The sequence below is a fragment of the Oncorhynchus tshawytscha genome, linkage group LG10 (assembly GCF_018296145.1).
Source record: "Oncorhynchus tshawytscha isolate Ot180627B linkage group LG10, Otsh_v2.0, whole genome shotgun sequence".
Classification (NCBI taxonomy): Eukaryota; Metazoa; Chordata; class Actinopteri; order Salmoniformes; family Salmonidae; genus Oncorhynchus; species Oncorhynchus tshawytscha.
In genome coordinates, this window is record NC_056438.1 from 57,747,103 (window position 1) to 57,767,783 (window position 20,681).

Sequence of the window (20,681 nt, forward strand, 5' to 3'; positions counted from 1 at the left end):
CTACCTGCCACCCCTCTTCAAGGGTCATGGTAAACAATATGTTTTGGAACTGCTGCAATGCTTCATTACTGAATTGTACATTAAAAAAAATCTATTTAATTAATGAAAGTGGGTGCAATATAGTCTTTGTTCAAGTACAGTGGCTTTATGCAATACATTTTAAGAGAGAACTAATGGAAAGCTCTGGCATATATAGACATTAATTTTAGCTAAAACCTATTCATCATACTGTAGGTACTGAAAATCTTAATTTTTTGATGCAATGGACTATGGATCTCTCCTCTTACCCACCTCTGTCAGCAAATGTAACCTATATTTCTGCTAATACTGATTTGGTATGTCCTGTTTGATTATAGAGCTAGGTTTATTTTCAGATGACTATGAATCCCTGTACAGCACTAGATTTCTTAAAATCCAAGGGTCTCAAGAAAGAGGATCTCCTGTTCATAGTTACGTATGGATCCACTACAGTAGGCCTATCAAGGTTATTAGTAATACCTGTATGGGAAATTAAGGTTATTCAAAATATAGTTCTATAACATCAGTAGAAGATAACAGCATTGTGCACAGTACATAATATTTAATGACACAAAGCATATTTAGAAACCCAAAATGTTATCCACAATGCACCAACAATGACTTGGTTCCAGTTTTCCAAACTTCAACATCTTTGGTAACGTGATCAGCTCCCCAAAGCGTATCTGGCACACGACCTTGGATGAGGCACTAATTCAATTGTGTTTTTGAGGGCATCACCTCAGGCTATTCACCCACCAGAGGGGCCAAGAGATAACTCCAGGCACTTGTCTGACAGCAAGCAATTTTCGATCACCAGTAACTACTTTAATACTTCATTAACAATTAATTAAATCAAGTCTTTGAGGAATTATGTCTTAAAAGTAAGATCAAGAGTAGAGACCATGTTCAATTTGGTAGTTTGGAAAAGTCTGGTATGACAGTAGAATTTGATCATTAAATTATGTTGCTTAGTGCAGTTTGGTTCAATACCTGAAACAAACTCTGCTTCTTATGTTGTGATTGTAAAATGCCTCTCGGCATCAGTTTTGGCACTGTACCATGAATATCTAAATAGTCAAATTTGTGAGAATGCAAAGAAATTCTCAGATTCATTTTGACAACAAAGTTCTGATTTTATTCCAAAAGTGTTGAATAATTGCTGGAACATTTTGACAATACAATAAAACATGTTAAAATCCATAATTTAAACATTCAGTCCACAAAAATAACATAAATGTATGTATGTATTATTAACGGTTGTTACAAAAAGCTACAAAACGACCGATTATCTATCCACAGTGTACAAAATCTTGCAAAATATCAAGGGTAGTGTGACTGTACATTGCAACTTGTTTTTAGCCTTCCTTGCTGCCTCCTCATCTTCACCTTCTTGTCTTCGCCATCATGTGAATTTATATGTGAGATTGTTAAGGAAAGTGGTGAGCTGGGCTTTAACAGAAAAACAAAGTGGATATCACAATCAGAATCACTACAATCAATTGCCACGATCTTAAAACCCATGTTTTATTTAAAAGGATATGATTCATAATCCATGTTCTGTGTCAATACACCAGTCAATATAAACTCAGCATTGTGAATGTCTGTTAGGAAGAAACAGGGGAGACAAGAAGTAGGTTTAGGGTAGAGTCAAAACAGGATGTCAAAACAAATCGGCCACATCCAAAGCACATGCACATGTGTACATTTATAGGTTTCTCTTACCAATGTTCTTCAGGAAGTACTCTCTACAGAGATGAAGATCATTCTCACAGGATATGAGGATGATCTCAGCAAGGTTCTGAAAAGAACAGAAAACATTCCATGAGTTCAGTAATAGAACATCACCTCGATCACATTCTTCCAAGTACACATTTATAACACAATGCTGTGACGACATGGAGAGGACCAGTACCTTGTTCTGCTTGTGCTCCATTATTTTGCGGAAGGAGGGCTGCTTGGGGAGCACCTTGCCTCCTGCGCTCTCTACAATGGCTTTCATAGTGATAAGGCTGGGACAGATCCCAGGGGTAATGTAGAAATACTTGCCCTAGAGAGGGAGAGAAAAACAGAAAGACATGTTTATGAGCCAGTTGGGTATCTAATGTAGGGCTGCAAGATATGGGCAAAAAATGTAATTGTATTTTTTTTTTAACCAAATATTGCGATTGCGATTTGACTTACACGGAGTGTACAAAACATTAGGAATACTTTCATAATATTGAGTTGCACCCCGTTTGCCCTCAGAACAGACTCAATTCGCCAGGGCAAGGACTACAGGGTGTCAAAAGTGTTCCACAGGGATGCTGGCTCATGTTGACCTCAATGCTTCCCACAATTGTGTCAAGTTGGCTGGATGTCCTTTAGGTGGTGGACCATTCTTGATACACACGAGAAACTGTTGAGCGTGGAAAAAACCCAGCAGTGTTGCAGTTCTTGACACACTCAAACTGGTGTGCCTGGCACCTACTACCATACCCCATTCAAAAGGCACTTAAATATTTTGTCTTGCCAATTCACGCTCTAAATGGCACACAGACAATTGTATCAAGGCTTAAAAATCCTTTAACCAGTCTCCTCCCCTTCATCTACACTGATTGTAGTGGATTTAACAAGAGCCATCAATAAGGGATCATAGCTTTCAGCTAGATTCCCCTGGTCAGTCTGTGTCATGGAAAGTTATTCCTAATGTTTAGTACAGAGTAGCTCAAAACACTTGGGTGACTGTTGGAATCATGGAAATAGAGTGATTCATATTAAGAAGCAAAGTGGAAAGCACCATCGTGCTTGTTAGGAACTATCTGTTGACTGCACATGACAGAACAGCATGCAAACTTATAGTGACTAACAACCGGGCTAACAGCGGGGAGGTGGAACTGCGTTGCTTGAGTGACGGGTTGGGGCTTGGTGTGTGGGAGGTGTGTGGGAAGGTGTGTGGGAAGCAGCCGCAAGAGAGGGAGAGGGACGACAAACATAGTAAACTACAAATGGACCTTACATGCGGCTGACTGGCGTTTCAAAATATTGCATGCAATATGGATATTGCTCATGTCAATATTGCGATTTCGATGTGAATTTGATTCATTGTGCAGCCCTAATCGAATGCATCCAATCAGACAAATTGACTCGATAACAATCTGATGACTCGACAGAACAAGTATATAGACATTAGTGTCCACTGTCCAGGCAGATAGACATTGGGGATAGATTCCATAAGTGCATTGTTTCACTAACCTTGAAGAGTGGTGCAGTGTGGGCCCTCTTCAGTGACTCTTCCAGACTGAAGCCAAACAGCACCTCTGCCTCTGCATCTCTCAGCATGTAGTTCTGCTCATCTGAATAAACAAACACATCCTATAAGAATACACATACTCTAACAAATAAACACATACTGTAGTCTAAAGCAGGGATCATCAACTAGATTCAGCCAAGGGATGATTTTCTTAAGCAGATGGTCAGTGGGACAGAACATAATTCCAAGTCATTTGTATTCTGCAAATTGACAGTAAGAAGTCAAAACAGATCATATTTAACTCAAACATAATAGTTTTATACCTTGCTTAGATTTGTATACGATCACACATACTGTATCTATCTATTATGTATGGGAATACTTTGGAACAGATTTCCTAAATTAATATCAGTGATTTGCTGGTGTTTTCACAGTCTTATGTTCAACAATAAAAACTTTTTTTGATTTATTTGACTTTTGAAATAAAATCACCCGCGGGCCAAATGCAGTCAGCGGGCCACCAGTTGGGGGACCCTACTCTGAAGAATGTACAAAAACTCTAAAACCAAACACACTCACTCTAAGAACCCACAGACACTCTACAAAGCTACACACAAACAGTAAGTGATCACAACATTGTCTCGCAACATGAAACTCCCTCACACAGATCTATTCTCTAATAACTGAATGCATATTTAACGTACCGACAAACTTCTGGCTCTTCCAGCTCTCTTCTAACCACTCAGGGGTGACGATGTGCTTGACGATTGACATGGCTGTGAGAAACTTCACCGTCCTCGTCACCTTGTTGGCCACCAGATGGGTGCACTTCTGAGCGCTCTCTGCAATCTCCCCTCCAAGGTTGTGCAGCCTCTGGATAGACAAAAGGAGACATCGGATGCATTGTTAGAGGCTGGTCTGTGAGTGCTGAGAATCAGAAGTCATCCTGTGATACGTTTTGAGAAATATTGGTGATTGATAACAATTATTATAGACAATGACTGTTTCCTGCAGACTCAGCTGTGCAGAGGCATAAAAAGGCAATTACCTTCATGAATTGTTGGACCTGTGTTGGCTCAAAGCCAGTAAAGAAAATGTACGGTGTCGACTCTGGTGGAAGCTTCTTGGTTGGGGATTGAATCTCCTCAAGTCTACAATTGAGAGAACATTTGGATCATTGGGTGAGAAACTTTAGGTAATTGCGTTGTATCCATATATACATACAAATAAATATATACATTTAAAAACATTTTTGTAGAAACAAATATTTTTCCTAACACAAATTTTGCAGATTGACTAATTCAACATACTGTGCTACACAACACTGTGAAATTTAGAGTGATGGAGACTCACCTTGGCTTCTTATTTGGAGGCTGGGAGTTTGACTCAGACTGTCTCTGCTTCTGTTGCAGCTGCAATGCTGCCAACGCATCAGGTGAAACCTTCACAGGAGCCCGCCAAGCACCTAAAATCAAACGGAGAAAAATGTATATAATCTACACCTGTGTGTAAGAATTTTGTCCATCACCCTCAATTTTTTTAAATTATTATTACCCATATACAGTGCATTCGGAAAGTATTCAGAGCCCTTGATTTCCCCCCCCCATATTTTGTTACAATAGTCTTATTCAAAAATGGATTATATTAACAAAAAATCTACACTCAATACCCAATTATCATCAAGAAAAAAATTGTTTTTTAGAAATTGTTGCAATTTATATTTTAAAAAACAACTGAAATCTCCCATTTACATAAGTATTCAGATCATTTACTCTGTACTTTGTTGAAGCACCTTTTTGTGATTACATCCTTGAGCCTTCTTGGGTATGATGCTACAAGCTTGGCATACCTGTATTTGGAGAGTTTCTCCCATTCTTATCTGCAGATCCTCTCAAGCTCTGTCAAGTTAGATGAGGAGCGTCGCTGCACAGCTGTTTTCAAGCCTCTCCAGAGATGTTCGATTGGGTTCAAGTCCGGGCTCTGGCTGGGCTACTCAAGGCCATTGAGACTTGTGCTGAAGCCACTCCTGCGTTGTCTTGGCTGTGTGCTCAGGCTCATTGTCCTCATTGGAAGGTGAACCTTCACCCCACTCTGAGGTCTGGAGCAGGTTTTCATCAAGGATTTCGCTATACTTTGCTCTGTTAATCTTTCCCTCGAGCCTGACTAGGCTTTCAGTCTCTGTCATTGAAAAACATCCCCACAGCATGATGCTGCCACCACCATGCTTCACTGTAGGGGTGGTGCCAGGTTTCCTCCAGACGGGACTCTTGGCATTCACGTCAAAGAGTTCTATCTTCATCAGACCAGAAAATCTTGTTTCTTATGGTCAGAGTCCTTTAGGTGCCTTTTGGCAAATGCCAAGTAGGCTGTCATGTGCCTTTTACTGAGTAGTGGCTTCCGTCTGGCAACTCTACTATAAAGGCCTTTGGTAGAGTGCTGCATATGTGGTTGTCCTTCTGGAAGGTTCTCCCATCTCCACAGAGGAACTTCAGAGCTCTATGAGAGTGAACATTGGGTTCTTGGTCACAGCTCTAGGAAGATACTTGATGGTCCTAAACTTCTTCCATTTAAGAATGATTTAAGGCCACTGTGTTCTTGGGGACCTTCAATGCTGCAGAAATGTTTTGATACCCTTCCCCAGATAAACACAATCCTGTCTCGGAGCTCTACGGACAATTCCTTAGCCCTCATGGCTCATGAAATGCACTGTCAACTGTGGGACCTTATATAGACAGTTGTGTGCCTTTCGAAATCATGTCCAATCAATTGAATTTTCCACAAGTAGACTCCAACCAAGTTATAGAAACAGCTTAAGGATGATCAATGGAACTAGGATGCACCTGAGCTCAATTATGAGTCCCATAACGAAGGGTCTGAATACTTATGTAATAAAATGTATCTGTTATTTAAATAAATTTGCAAAAATGTCTAAAAAGCTGTTTTTGCCTTGTCATTATGGGGTATTGTGTGTAGATTGATGAGGACTTTTTATTTTATTTCATCGTTTAGGCTGTAACGTAACAAAATGTGGAAAAAGGTTAGGGTTCTGAATACTTTCCGAATGCAGTGTAAAGTCCCCTTGCCCCCACTGTAAGACTTCTGAACCCTGTACCCAGTAGGTTCTGAACCAGATGCTGGTTGGGGATGAGTGGTTCCTGCAGGTTGAAGTTGGAGTATCTGCTGTGCTGGATCTGCCGGAGAGCCTCAAAGTTCCCCAGGAGGATGTCACAGAGCCACTGGGCATTGACGCAGGGGATCCTCCACTCCTTGGCCTTCTCATACTTCAGACCACTGGGCCTGAGGAGACAGGGAGGGAGAAGGTTAACCCAGGGGATTCCAACAGTCAAGTAAAACAGACATGATGCAGGCATAAAACACACACACACACACACACACACACACACACACACACACACACACACACACACACACACACACATACATACATACAGTGGGGCAAAAACGTATTTAGTCAGCCACCAATTGTGCATGTTCTCCCACTTAAAAAGATGAGAGAGGCCTGTAATTTTCATCATAGGTACACTTCAACTATGACAGACAAAATGAGAAGAAAAAAAAAAATCCAGAAAATCACATTGTAGGATTTTTAATGAATTTATTTGCAAATTATGGTGGAAAATAAGTATTTGTTCAATAACAAAAGTTTCTCAATACTGTTATATACCCTTTGTTGGCAATAACAGAGGTCAACCGTTTTCTGTAAGTCTTCACAAGGTTTTCACACACTGTTGCTGGTATTTTGGCCCATTCCTCCATGCAGATCTCCTCTAGAGCAGTGATGTTTTGGGGCTGTTGCTGGGCAACACGGACTTTCAACTCCCTCCAAAGATGTTCTATGGGGTTGAGATCTGGAGACTGGCTAGGCCACTCCAGGACCTTGAAATGCTTCTTACGAAGCCACTCCTTCGTTGCTCGGGCAGGGTGTTTGGGATCATTGTCATGCTGAAAGACCCAGCCACGTTTCATCTTCAATGCCCTTGCTGATGGAAGGAGGTTTTCACTCAAAATCTCACGATACATGGCCCCATTCATTCTTTCCTTTACACGGATCAGTTGTCCTGGTCCCTTTGCAGAAAAACAGCCCCAAAGCATGATGTTTCCACCCCCATGCTTCACAGTAGGTATGGTGTTCTTTGGATGCAACTCCGCATTCTATGTCCTCCAAACATGACGAGTTGAGTTTTTACCAAAGGTATATTTTGGTTTCAACTGACCATATGACATTCTCCCAATCTTCTTCTGGATCATCCAAATGCTCTCTAGCAAACTTCAGACAGGCCTGGACATGTACTGGCTTAAGCAGGGGGACACGTCTGGCACTGCAGGATTTGAGTCCCTGGCGGCGTAGTGTGTTACTGATGGTAGGCTTTGTTACTTTGGTCCCAGCTCTCTGCAGGTCATTCACTAGGTCACCCCGTGTGGTTCAGGGATTTTTGCTCACCGTTCTTGAGATCATTTTGACCCCACAGGGGGAGATCTTGCGTGGAGCCCCAGATCGAGGGAGATTATCAGTGGTCTTGTATGTCTTTTATTTCCTAATAATTGCTCCCCCAGTTGATTTCTTCAAACCAAGCTGCTTACCTATTGCAGATTCAGTCTTCCCAGCCTGGTGCAGGTATACAATTTTGTTTTTGGTGTCCTTTGACAGCTCTTTGGTCTTGGCCATAGTGGAGTTTGGAGTGTGACTGTTTGAGGTTGGGGACAGGTGTCTTTTATACTGATAACAAGTTCAAACAGGTGCCATTAATACAGGTAACGAGTGGAGGACAGAGGAGCCTCTTAATAAAGAAGTTGTTACAGGTCCGTGAGAGCCAGAAATCTTGCTTGTTTGTAGGTGACCAAATACTTATTTTCCACCATAATTTGCAAATAAATTCTTAAAAATCCTACAATGTGATTTTCTGGATGTTTTTCTCTCATTTTGTCTGTCATAGTTGAAGTGTACCTATGATGAAAATTACAGGCCTCTCTCATCTTTTTAAGTGGGAGAACTTGCACAATTAGTGGCTGACTAATATTTTTTTGCCCCACTGTATATATAAAACCTGCAACCTATCCACACAAATTCTGAACATGATTACACCAATAACTTGACTGTCTACAACATTTGCATGCCATTCTAAATAGGTGAAAGCATATCAATATCTTCTCGTACTCTTTACAGATGAGCACGGTGTTGCTACGACAGAGGTAGCCTGTGTATCTGGCTCCTGCCAGATAGGCCATTAGCTTCAGGTCATCACGGTCTGAGTCCACAAAGCCAGTCACAGAGATGATCTGAGGAGGAACGAATGTTAGGAACGTCAATGGACTTACTATTGAAGCTATGACCTCTACTTCTGAGCTATTCATTACATAGGCCTAGTTCTCCTTGGAATTCTAGTCATTACCTCATCATACAACAATGCAAAATGTATGATTGTACCCATGGGTGTAGTGCTGCCGGAGCAACGCTCTGACACTTCTCAGAATGCAATGGTGCTCATTTAATAAAGTTGAAGTGGAATCAAGTTCACGCAAGATCATTTAATAATTAACCAGTATTCGACATAACAAACCAAATATAATAGCTAGTACAATGTTACTGTTAGACCAAAAAACACATCATTTCGTAAAAGACGTCAGGATGATTGTGCTGAATGGTTGCATTTTTTTCAATCATGAGGCCAGGACTCAACAGAACGTGCCACTGGGCAAAATATGTGCTTTGACAAACAAAACACAGGGAGGCTGTAGCTTGTGAACTCCATCTGCTCTAAAATGCACTCAAACAGTAGGTTATGTACACATCAATCAAGAAGATCTGAAAGCATGTACCCATGAAACTGATTTAGATTTAAAATGGTTGGCATACAGCTTGGACGTTTCATCCGTAAAACGTGAAGAATTGTCATCCACGATTGACAGAGATGGTGCCCTTTATTTTTTGGGTTTTGGTAGGCCTAATTCGATGTTTGAGGGTATTAAAAATGGAAACATTTATTTGAGCTAATTTGGAGGATGCATTTTATACATATTTTTACATGATATCAGGTCTATTCAATAGGCTACATGTCAGAATAAACTTTGATTGCAAAATTATGGGGGGGGAAATAGCACACCACTGATTGTACCGTTGTTCAAAATAAAAACAAATGAAAGCAGTTCCCAACCCATGTTAGATGCTTTGAATGTGGCGAGATAAAGAGGAAGTGATGCGTACGTGTTGTGAGCAGGGCTTCGCTCCAGGTGGGAAGGCGAAGGGGAGGTGTAGGGTTCTGTGGGGAGGAACCATCTTCTTTTTTTTCAGGATTGTGTTCAACCAGTGGGCAGTGACACAGCGTCTCCCCTCCCGTAGGGCCTGAGGTACAGCAACAAGAGAGATGACCTTTAAAACCTAATATAAACGGACACACACACACTAGAGTCCTGCACGGATCCGTTTTTGGAGACACATCCGCCCCGGCCACATCAATTCCGAGCCACACCCAATATACCCTACATCAGGACTGATGTTTCTCGTAACCCGACACACCCGCATAGAATAGTTCTGAGAGCCGATCCGTAACCTGCCAAATAACATAATAAAAATGGTTCATTAATTGAATAGAAGGCTGTTATTCCCCTTCCCTGGCCTCTATGAATAAATTTGTCTGCATGTCTATTCAACATTTGGATAAAAGGAAACCATGCCATGAATTAAGAACAATATATTTTTATTTTCACAATGAGATATGGCACAGACGACTCAAATCCCTCTGGGAAAAAAGGGCCTTCTAATTAGCCTTCTTAGCTGACATAACAAAACCTTTACATTCAACATTGTTTAGATAATAAAATGATTTAATTGAAACTTAAACAATTCCCAGAATCGAATATAGGATGCAAAAATACATTTATTTAGTAGGTTATTCTCACAACTTTTACCAGGCACACTGGTTTAAACTTGATATGGCCTGTGTAAATCAGTGATTCCCAAACTGTGGGGTTCCCCCCACCACAAAAAAATTTACTCAGTCCGGCATTAAACTTACTCTTGAAAGTTGTCATAGTAGAAAGCACAAGGTGCAATTTCAAAATTGGGTAGTGCATCATCAGTTCCTCTTGTCATGTAAGTAATGACTGACCTTAGAGAGCCATGTATAACTTGTCTATCAACGAGCCCATGTCAGCTAATGTTTTTTTTTTCTTTCTTTGCCCATAGATATTGTTGTAATGTTGTTCTCACTCAAATATCAAATGAACACACATTAGACATGGCAAAATGTATAGAATTGCAAGATAACTTTGCAGTTTTAAAGCAAATTATCTTTGCACCCCATGACAAAATGTGTAGAATTGCAGGAAATAAGCACAGAATGTTCCCCTTATGCTGGAAGGTGTGAAAAAGTTTGGGAACCCCTGGTCTAAATTAACAAAAGCCTGAATTAATGTGCTAATAAACTGAATTAGCCTATTGTAAAGAAATACCTGCTTGCACTTTTTGCAGGCGGTGTATCCATCTACCAGGTTGTTGTTCTTGTCCACAATGATCCTTCCAAACCAAACCAGGGATTTCCCCCGTGCAGCACCTATTTTCCCAATTCTGAATTTCATAACCTTTTTATTCTCTGGTTACGTTTGCCCTTTTCATGTGAGCTAGACTATCCATGGAAAGTAGGCCTAAACTTGGCAATGCATTCTCACATGGGGGGGATGAAACATAAGTTTCAACACCACACAAATAATGGACAGTTCCACTGCATGCATGGCTGGTAGCCTATAGGTCTGCCTCACCACTCACAGAATGGAACTCACAACCCAGTGCAACACAACAAGCTCCTTGGTTTGTAAAAAAAAAAATTGAATCTTGATTTAAAATGTTCTGACCCGCAGAATAATTGTTCTGAACCACGAGCCGACCCGCAGGTTGAAATAATGCTTTCATTTAGAGGTCGACCGATTAATCGGAATGGCCGATTAATTAGGCCCGATTTCAGGTTTTGATAACAATCGGTAATCAGCATTTTTGGACACCGATCATGGCCGATTACATTGCACTCCACGAGGAGACTGCGTGGCAGGCTGACTACCTGTTATGCGAGTGCAGCAAGGAAGGAGCCACGGTAAGGTGCTAGCTAGCATTAAACGTATCTTATAAAAAAACAATCAAACATAATCACTAGTTAACTACACATGGTTGATGATATTACTAGTTTATCTAGCGTATCCTGCGTTGCATATAATCGTTGCGGTGCCTGTTAATTTATCATTGAATCATAGCCTACTTCGCCAAATGGGTGATTTAACAAGCGCATTCGCAAAAAAAACACTGTTGTTGCACCAATGTGTACCTAACCATAAACATCAACGCCTTTCTTATTCCCAGGTAAGAAGTTTTAGGTTGAGGTTATTATAGGACTATTTCTCTCTATACCATTTGTATTTCATATACCTTTCACTATTGGCTGTTCTTATAGGCACTATAGTACTGCCAGTGTAAGAGTATAGCTTCCGTCCCTCTCCTCGCCCCTACCTGGGCTCGAAACAGGAACACATCGACAACAGCCTCCCTCGAAGCATCGTTACCCATCGCTCCACAAAAGCCGCAGCCCTTGCAGAGCAAGGAGAACAACTACTCCAAGTCTCAGAGTGAGTGACGTTTGAAACGCTATTAGCGCGCACCCCGGTAACTAGCTAGCCATTTCACATCGGTTACACGAGCCTAATCTCGGGAGTTGATAGGCTTGAAGTTAGAAACAGTGCAATGCTTGAAGCACAGCGAAGAGCTGCTGGCAAATGCCCGAAAGTGCTGTTTGAATGAATGCTTACGAGCCTGCTGCTGCCTACCACCGCTCAGTCAGACTGCTCTATCAAATATCAAATCAGACTTAATTATAACATAATAACACACAGAAATATGAGCCTTAGGTCATTAATATGGTCAAATCCAGAAACTGCCATTTCAAAAATAAAAGGTTTATTCTTTCAGTGAAATACGAAACCGTTCCGTATTTTATCTAACGGGTGGCATCCATAAGTCTAAATATTCCTGTTACATTGCACAACCTTCAATGTTATGTCATAATTATGCAAAATTCTGGCAAATTAGTTCGCAACGAGCCAGGCGGCCCAAACTGCTGCATATACCCTGACTCTGTGTGCAATGAACGCAAGAGAATTGACACAATTTCCCTAGTTTAATATTGCCTGGTAATATGAATTTATTTTAACTAAATATGCAGTTTTAAAATATATACTTCTGTGCATTGATTTTAAGAAAGGCGTTGATGTTTATGGTTAGGTACATTCATGCAACGATTATACTTTTCTTTCCGCAAATGCGCTTTTGTTAAATCATCCCCCGTTTAGCGAAGTTGGCTGTCTTTGTTAGGAAGAAATAGTCTTCACAGTTCGCATTGAGCCAGGCAGCCCAAACTGCTGTATATACCCTGACTCTGTTGCACAGAAAACAAGAGAAGTAACAATTTCCCTAGTTAAAAGAAATTAATGTTAGCAGGCAATATTAACTAAATATGCAGGTTTAAAAATATATACTTGTGTATTAGGAATATTGAAGACTCATGTTAAAAGGAACCACCAGCTTTCAAATGTTGTCATGTTCTGAGCAAGGAACTTAAACGTTAGCTTTTTTACATGGCACATATTGCACTTTTACTTTCTCCTTCAACACTTTGTTTTTGCATTATTTAAACCAAATTGAACATGTTTCATTATTTATTTGAGGCTAAATTGATTTTATTGATGAATTATATTAAGTTAAAATAAAAGTGTTCATTCAGTATTGTTGTAATTGTCATTATTACAAATAAATACATAAATAATTTTTTTATTTTTTATTATTAATTAAATAAAAAATAATAAATTAAATTCAAATTATTTTTTAAATATATATATATTTTTTTTAAATCGTCCGATTAATCGGCATCGGCTTTTTTGGGTCCGCCAATAAATCGGTATCGGCGTTGAAAAATCATAATCGGTCGATCTCTACTTTCATTCCACCCGCCAGCTGTTTATTTTGCGGGTCAACCACGGGTATCCGACCCGATGCAGGACTCTAACACACACACACACTTGTCCTTCAAACAAGCCTTTAGCTGAGATGAAAAACTCTTTAGTGATGCTTACCTGGACATACATGCTGCTAACTTGAGTTTCACAGAGCAGGTGAGTGCAGCGGTTGTTGAGAGAGGAGTCCACAATTCCACCATAGGCCTGGATAATCTGTGATTCACAAAATACAACTCAGCAATGCAAGGGGAAAAACAGTAGTTGAAAAAATGCAGTTATAACGAATGCTGTTTGCTAAGACACAAGATAAAGATAAGTCCAAGAAAATAATGAATGTTTTTTTTCTTACTCTCTTCCACGTGGCAAGGAGCTGCTTGTCTGCCATCTGCTCTGGGTAGTCAGCAACAGCAAACACACAGCCCACCAAGAAGCCATCTTCAGGAACTACAGCAGCAAACAGAACAATGTTTGGTTAGTCAAACAAATCAGAACTATAACCATTAAAAACAGCATGATGATCATTGGATGTATATCATCTGATCACGATTGTTTTCTTAATGTATTTTGATGACTTTTTGTAATGACCTGAAACTGAAACCTCAATTGTGTCTTAGAGAACTTACTCTCCTGTCCTGGCTCGTGGCCAAACAGCTGGTGCACTTGAGGCGGCTGGAGCTGAGGCTGTAGTGACCCTTGCTGCTGCTGCGGCTGCTGGAGTGGCTGCTGGCTTGGATGCTGCTGCATCGACTGCTGCTGGCTCTTCAGATGCTGCTGCTGCTGCTGTTGTTGCTGGAGCTGCTGCATGTGCTGCTGCTGCATCTGTTGCTGCAGGAAATGCTGCTGCTGCTGCTGTTGGAGGTGTTGTTGATGGAGTTGCTGTTGCTGCTGGTTCTGCTGCTGTTGCTGCTGCTGCTGTTGCTGCTGCAGCTGTTGCTGGAGCCTGTGCTGCTGGAACTGCTGTAGCTGCTGTTGTAAAGCATGCTGCTGCTGCTGGAGCTGCTGCTGCTGCTGCATTGGTGACCGCAGGAGCTGCTGCGGTCGCAGTTGTTGCTGCGAGAATGCATGTTGTGGTTGTTGTTGTTGTTGCTGGGTGAAGATCTGTTGTTGGTGGATCTGCTGTTGCTGTGGCTGCTGCTGGATGAACTGATGTGCTTGTTGTTGTGGCAACTGAGGAGGGAAACCTGGCTGAGGAACCTGTGGCTGCTGCTGCTGCTGTTGTTGTTGCTGCTGCTGCTGCTGCTGCTGCTGGTGGTGCAACTGCATGAGTTGCTGTGGTGGGAGATGCTGCAGCATGGGGTGCTGCTGCTGTGGCAGCTGCTGCTGAGGTGGGTGTTGTTGTTGTGGCTGTTGTTGTTGTGGCTGTTGTTGTTGTTGGGGGACCTGATGAGACTGCTGCTGCAGCAACTGCTGCTGTGCTTCGGCTGTGAGCTGCTGCTGACCTTGGGGCTTCGCTTGGTTGAACAGGAGCGGGTTGGGTTGGGCGTTGGGCTGGCCCTGGTTCGTTTGCTGCTGCTGCTCTAATGTCTTCGTTGAGGCAGAGAGACTCTGTAGGATCTGCAGTAAGAAACCAAACAAATGTTGACATTTTATCAATGACATCAACTTTTTCAGTTGATGGCATTGCACCAATACTTTGCCGCTATGTGACCTTAATGACCTGAGTCCCATATGTACATTCCATACAGAACCAGGCTAATAATGACTCGCCATATTTTAAATTAGCATGCCCTTATGTTCTTAGATTGATTTGGATAGATTTACTCAGAGTTTTAAAAAACTACTGGCCCGGACATAAAATTCTACTGAGTATTTACATTATTTTTTACCTTTATTTAACTAGGCAAGTCAGTTAAGAATAAATTCTTATTTACAATGACGAGTGGGTTACTGCCTTGTAACTGCCTTGTTCAGGGGCAGAACAACAGATTTTTACCTTGTCAGCTCGGGGATTCGATACAGAAACCTTTCGGTTGCTGGTCCTACGCTCTAACCACTAGGCTACCTGCCACCCTCTCTGTAACTAGAACAACAGTACTTGCTTTGAAAACTATATTTTTCCCACAAATGCATTTTGAGCAACGGTCAAATGCTTCTATGCTTATTAGAATCCATCCCTCTCTCCTCCATGAGCACAGCAGGGAGAGGGAGTGAGAGTGGCTCGCTCACACAGCAGACAGCGAAACAGGGGCAGGCAGATACTTTCATATGGTTTATATTTGGTCAAATGCACATAATGGTTTGAAAAAATCATGATAACAGCATTTTTTTAGGCAAGTTGTTAACCAAAAAAATGACGTGACCAACTCCATAAAAAAAGTGCCAATTAAAATGGTTGCAAATGCGAGAGTTCTGGTCGCCGTTTCGAAACCTGATTTCACACCACTACTGCAAAAGAAACCAAGCAAGAAAGAAAGCCTGAGTGAACACCAAAGAACGGTGTTCTTACATGTGCAACGTTGGGGGGCCTTGTGGTCTGCTGGATGTCAGAGTTGTTGGTGATGTTCCGTAGTGTCCTGGCCGCTGGGCTCCAGCCTGCCATGCCCTCTGTCCTCTCTGCCCCCGGCTGGGCAGCACTGGGTACTAGGGCAGCCCGGGTTTCTGATGGCCCTGCACTGCCTGGCACAGGGGGAACACTGGCACAGAGGTTGATCAGGCCAGAGTCCTTCACTGGCTGCAGTCTGCGTTTGGGACCCAGGGGCGGCCCGGTCATCTCCGCTGGGGTCCAGTTCAGGTTCCGCTCCTCCTTCTCCGTGGAAGAGTCATCCGAGTCATCAAACATGAGTTCGTCTCGTCGCTCGGCTTTGGGCGAGATCCCTCCTCGGCCACTAGCAGGGGAGTCATCTCTTGATGAGGGGCTGGATCTCCGGGACCTGGGGCCTGGGCGCCTGCGGCCTGGAGGGCTGTAGCTGCCCTCAGAGCGCGACTCATACTCGCTCTCCTCATCCTCCTCCTGGTAGGTCAGCCGGGGGTGGTACAGAGCCTCGTCCTTCCTACTCTTGTCCAATGCGGAGTGTGTGATCCACTCCGGCGTGACGATTTTGATGCTGCTGTGCTTCAGGGCAACCTCATACTTTTCCTGGAAAACACAATTCACGGCGTGAATGTACAGACATAATACGTTTTAGGTGTATGATGTTCTTTCTGTGTACTGTAAAAATGTGTGTTTTGGTATCATCTGACCAACATAGCACAGCTATCAAGATCTTGAGATGAATTGTTTCATTAGAATACAACCTGAAGTAACACAAAGACATGTTGTGTTCAGGCATTTCTCAGTGGCCAAGCAAAGACTAGACAGCCTATGGGCAGGCTCTACCTCCTGGTGCCTGAGCATAAAGACAGCAGTAAAACAAGACATCCCCTTCCTGCAATAACCATCAGACAGACCAGTGCCAAAGCAAGACTTATAAAATGTCCAACACAAGCAAGGCCTCAGCAGGCACCTCAATAGAGCCTAAAAATAGTAACATGCCAACATTATTTTTCAAAAGACTGTTCCAATTCACCAATTTGTCCATTTTCTCCAAAATGGGTGAACACTTTAAATCGTGTTTTCCCCCCATATTTTCTTGTGAATCGGAGGAGCATTGGAATAATTTTACATTAGAAAAACACAAACACCACACAAGAATGACAATCCTTAATATGGCAAGAATAGTACTGAAAAATAATTACCCCTTTTGGCTCTGGAACAATCAGGTGAGTACATTTCTTGTTTAGGTTGAGTTGACAGTCACCACCATAAAAAGTGATCAAGGCCCAAAGAGTGTTCAGATCTTCTGGTAGCTAAACAAAGAAATGCATGAGAAAGATCTTAACATGATATAAAATACTTATCCTAATAAATCCATAAAACAATATATACGTAAAAGTACATACTTTAGGTAGACATGCCGTGACACCGAAGAATATTTGTCCTGACTCTGGGGAGAAACCGGTAACTCTGAATTATCTTATGTTAAGAAAGTCATTCAACTCAAATGTTCAGCTACTTTTTCAGCTAAAGTGTTACCGTTAAAATATAATTCACAAACATCAATCAATTGTTCATGAAATTCATTTCTATGAAAAGATACGGTAGCAGGTCTCCACATCTGACAGACAAAGTCACCCAAGACGGCTGAAAAACAAGGAAAACAGAGTTTAAAACGGTTGAACTTTTCCCCTTCACACCACCAAGGCTCTAGGTTTTTTTGTGAATTGTCTACATAAAGGGATATACAGGTACCTGCCAAAATAAAGGAAACACTTGAGTAAATGAGGGATAAAGTAGATTGAAAGCAGGTGCTTCCACACAGGTGTGGTTCCTGAGAAATAAGCCATTAACAGCCTATCATGCTTAGGGTAGGGTAATGTATCAAAATGCCCAGTTGCCCATTATTTTGGATGCCATAACTAGAAGAGATCACAGTGACAGTGGTGTAAAGTACTTCAGTAAAAATACTTTAAAGTATTACTTAAGTAGGTTTTGGGGGTATCTGTACATTACTATTCATATTTTTGACAACTTTTACTTCACTACATTCCTAAAGAAAATGATGTACTTTATACTCCATACATTTTTCCTGACACCCAAAAGTACTCGTTACATTTTGACAAGAAAATGGTCCAATTCACACTCTTATCAAGATAACATCCCTGGTCATCCCTACTGCCTCAGATCTGGCGGACCCACTAAACACAAATGCTTTGTTTGTAAATTAGTGTGCCCCTGGCTATCAGTCAATAAAAATGTAAAATACAATTGTGCCATCTGATTTGCTTAATATAAGGAATTTGAAATTGTTTATACTTTTACTTTTGATACTTAAGTACATTTTAACAATCCCATTTACTTTAGATACTTAAGTATATTTTAAACCAAATACTTTTAAGACTTTTTCTCAAGTAGTATTTCACTGGGGGTGACTTTCACTTGAGTCATTTTCTATTAAGGTATCTTTACTTTTACTCAAGTATGACAATTGAGTTCTTCTTCCACCACTGCTTAGTGACTTTGAAAGAGGGGTCTCAAAGGAGCATATATGGTTTAAAGGGTGAAGGGAGATACATAGTCAGTTGTACAACAATGCATTCAACTGAAATATGTATTCCGCATTTAACCAGATCTCAACCCAATAGAACACTTATGGGAGATTCTGGAGTGGCACCTGAGACAGCTTTCCCACCACCATCAACAAAAAAACCTGGGGTATAATCATTAGCCAAACAGTTGCAAAACATAACTAAAACGAGAGTTTCTATTGGACAAATTCAGGTCGGTCTCTCCCCGTTTCATTCCATTGACTTCCGTTAAAAAAACGTTTTGCATCCGAATCTGCATAATGAATATGCCCCAAATTATGGAATTTCTTGTGGGAAAATGATGTTGTGTCCCTCCAATATACTTCCAGACACTTGTAGAATCTATGCCAAGGCTCATTGAAGCTGTTCTGGCAGGTTGTGGTGGTCCAACGCACTATTAAAACATGTTATGTTGGTGTTTCCTTTATTTTGGCAGTTATCCATGTATAATTCACACCCTTACCTTGACAACTGGAAGGTCAAAGACCTCTCGTGACTCCCCAACCTCTGGGTTATCTCCATCCTCTGCTATAATGTGTGTAGCCAAGGCATTGTATGAGACCTCCTTGCCTTTCCCTGCTTTCAGCAGCTGGACAACCTAAAACGCACATGAAATCACATCAATTAAATAAAACAGAACACCTGGGGGTCGAATGAACCAGTTATATGCACATGATCAAATCAAATCGTATTTGCATAATACAACAGTGAAATGCTTACGTACAAGCCCTTAACCAACAATGCAGTTTTACAAAAAAAAAAAGTGTTAAGAAAGTATTTAATAAAATCAACTTCTGTAAAAAATAAATATGATAAATGTGTACAATTCCAACCAAAGTGTGATAAGAAAAGGCAGTAGGCATCAAAGACGTTATTCATCAATCATGGGGTGGCCTGTATACTTAAGAAATTGACGTTATCAATGAGCAGTAGAAGATACTGTTGATTATTAGCTAGCTAGTAAGTGACAAAAATATGCACGGTATAGGCCAAATCAATCTCAGTGGGATAGATTATTTGAAACATAGTTTGAAGGAACAATTTGAAAATGTTCGTGATGTATTTAACTAGGCATATACATCGTATGTACACGATAAATCAGTTTATGAACACAGGCGCGTAAATTAAAGGCATTATTTGGCAGGAAGTTGCGACTTGCATCTCGACAATGGCGGAATTGTCCTCGCATATGCGCAATGACAGGCGCACAATTCAGCAAACCGACGATGGGCTTTCACCTCAATATTATTGTAACGACCCTGGGTTTATCAATCCATCTCGTTCTAGCTATGGTAATCCATACATATACAATGCAAAACATGCCAAATGTATATTTACTGTATTACTAGTTGCGTTGCAAAATTGGATAACCAAGTCATAGGAATGCCAGAATACTGGTTGGCTAACCTGCACTCGTAGAAAACTGGCTAGCTAAGCATCCAACTGGCTACGGTCGCTAACGTCAACAAACAAACCTCATCTGGATCAATGACAACTTCATATATATTTGTAAAACGCAATGAATGTATTAGTTTATACACCAAATCTGCAAACAATACGGGTTACAAAAGGGAAATGGAAACCCTGGCCGTTAGCGTTTCGCTATGCTAACCGGCTAGTGCGGTAAACGTCATTGCTTCGCTAGGTTAGCTAGCTAGCTGTATGTCAACAGTGATAGCTTTACCTTTTGGTCAATGTCCCCGACCACGTAAAATTTAACATCTTTAAAGAGATCCTCCGGGACCTTCGGTTCTTCATCCGACATTATTATCCATAAAATGCTAATCACGATATGTAAAACAAAATCACTAAAAAGTCAAAAGACATTAAAAAGTTATTCCCCTCAAGGCAACACACTAGCGCCAAATCTCACTGAGCGCGCCTGTACCAGAGCGTGACGACAGAGGGGGTGGAACGGAATAACATTGTTTCATTTATGTATTGTTTCTCAGATATAGTGATGTATTGTGTTATACATATTTATTAGATTCATTACTAAATGCATCGCCTTACATTCAACAGACCTCTACAAACATTTATCAAATAGAAATGCTACCCCACAACAATTTGAAACATGGAACGTCTATGGGAGGAGTTAAGTAATGACGCAAGGTGGAAAAGCCATGCTGAAGTGCCAAAATACTGATCGGTGCAAAGGGCAGGTACAAACGGGAGGGGGGTATTTTCTTAACTAACTTTATTGAACGTTAAACAGGGATCTCTTTACCAGCTACAGAAAATAGGTATAATGCAGACAGATATAATAATGCAGGTAATGGGAGAAGCTTGAGGTCATTAATGAACTCTGTTAAAAGCTGGAGATGCCCCAGGGGTCTGGGCCACTGGCCCCCAAAAG

General features: G+C 41.2%; 1 protein-coding gene across 1 annotated transcript; it reads right to left on the reverse strand.

The window, feature by feature from the left end:
- Positions 1 to 1,126: 1,126 nt before the first annotated feature.
- paxip1 (PAX interacting (with transcription-activation domain) protein 1) lies at positions 1,127 to 20,241 on the reverse strand. The gene is made up of 20 exons (XM_024435658.2): positions 20,010 to 20,241; positions 18,789 to 18,923; positions 17,338 to 17,381; positions 17,141 to 17,204; positions 16,937 to 17,047; positions 15,708 to 16,337; positions 13,885 to 14,815; positions 13,611 to 13,705; positions 13,379 to 13,474; positions 9,471 to 9,608; positions 8,424 to 8,545; positions 6,360 to 6,544; positions 4,601 to 4,712; positions 4,296 to 4,398; positions 3,952 to 4,120; positions 3,250 to 3,350; positions 1,931 to 2,065; positions 1,741 to 1,816; positions 1,559 to 1,619; positions 1,127 to 1,436 (listed from the first exon to the last, which is right to left on the reverse strand). The coding sequence occupies exons 1-20, from the start codon at positions 20,088 to 20,090 to the stop codon at positions 1,421 to 1,423; spliced, it is 3,405 nt and encodes a 1,134-aa protein (XP_024291426.1). The 5' UTR covers positions 20,091 to 20,241; the 3' UTR covers positions 1,127 to 1,420.
- Between the last annotated feature and the right edge of the window lie 440 nt (positions 20,242 to 20,681).

Excerpts from the sequence above, each read along its gene's own strand:
- paxip1 (XM_024435658.2), bottom strand. The coding sequence starts at position 20,090 with ATGTCGGATGAAGAACCGAAGGTCCCGGAGGATCTCTTTAAAGATGTT. Across the intron at positions 16,338-16,936 it reads TTGTTCCAGAGCCAAAAGGG|GAAAAGTATGAGGTTGCCCT; the intron begins GTAATTATTTTT and ends TGTGTTTTCCAG. Across the intron at positions 6,545-8,423 it reads ACCGTGCTCATCTGTAAAGA|GCCCAGTGGTCTGAAGTATG; the intron begins GTACGAGAAGAT and ends CTGTCTCCTCAG.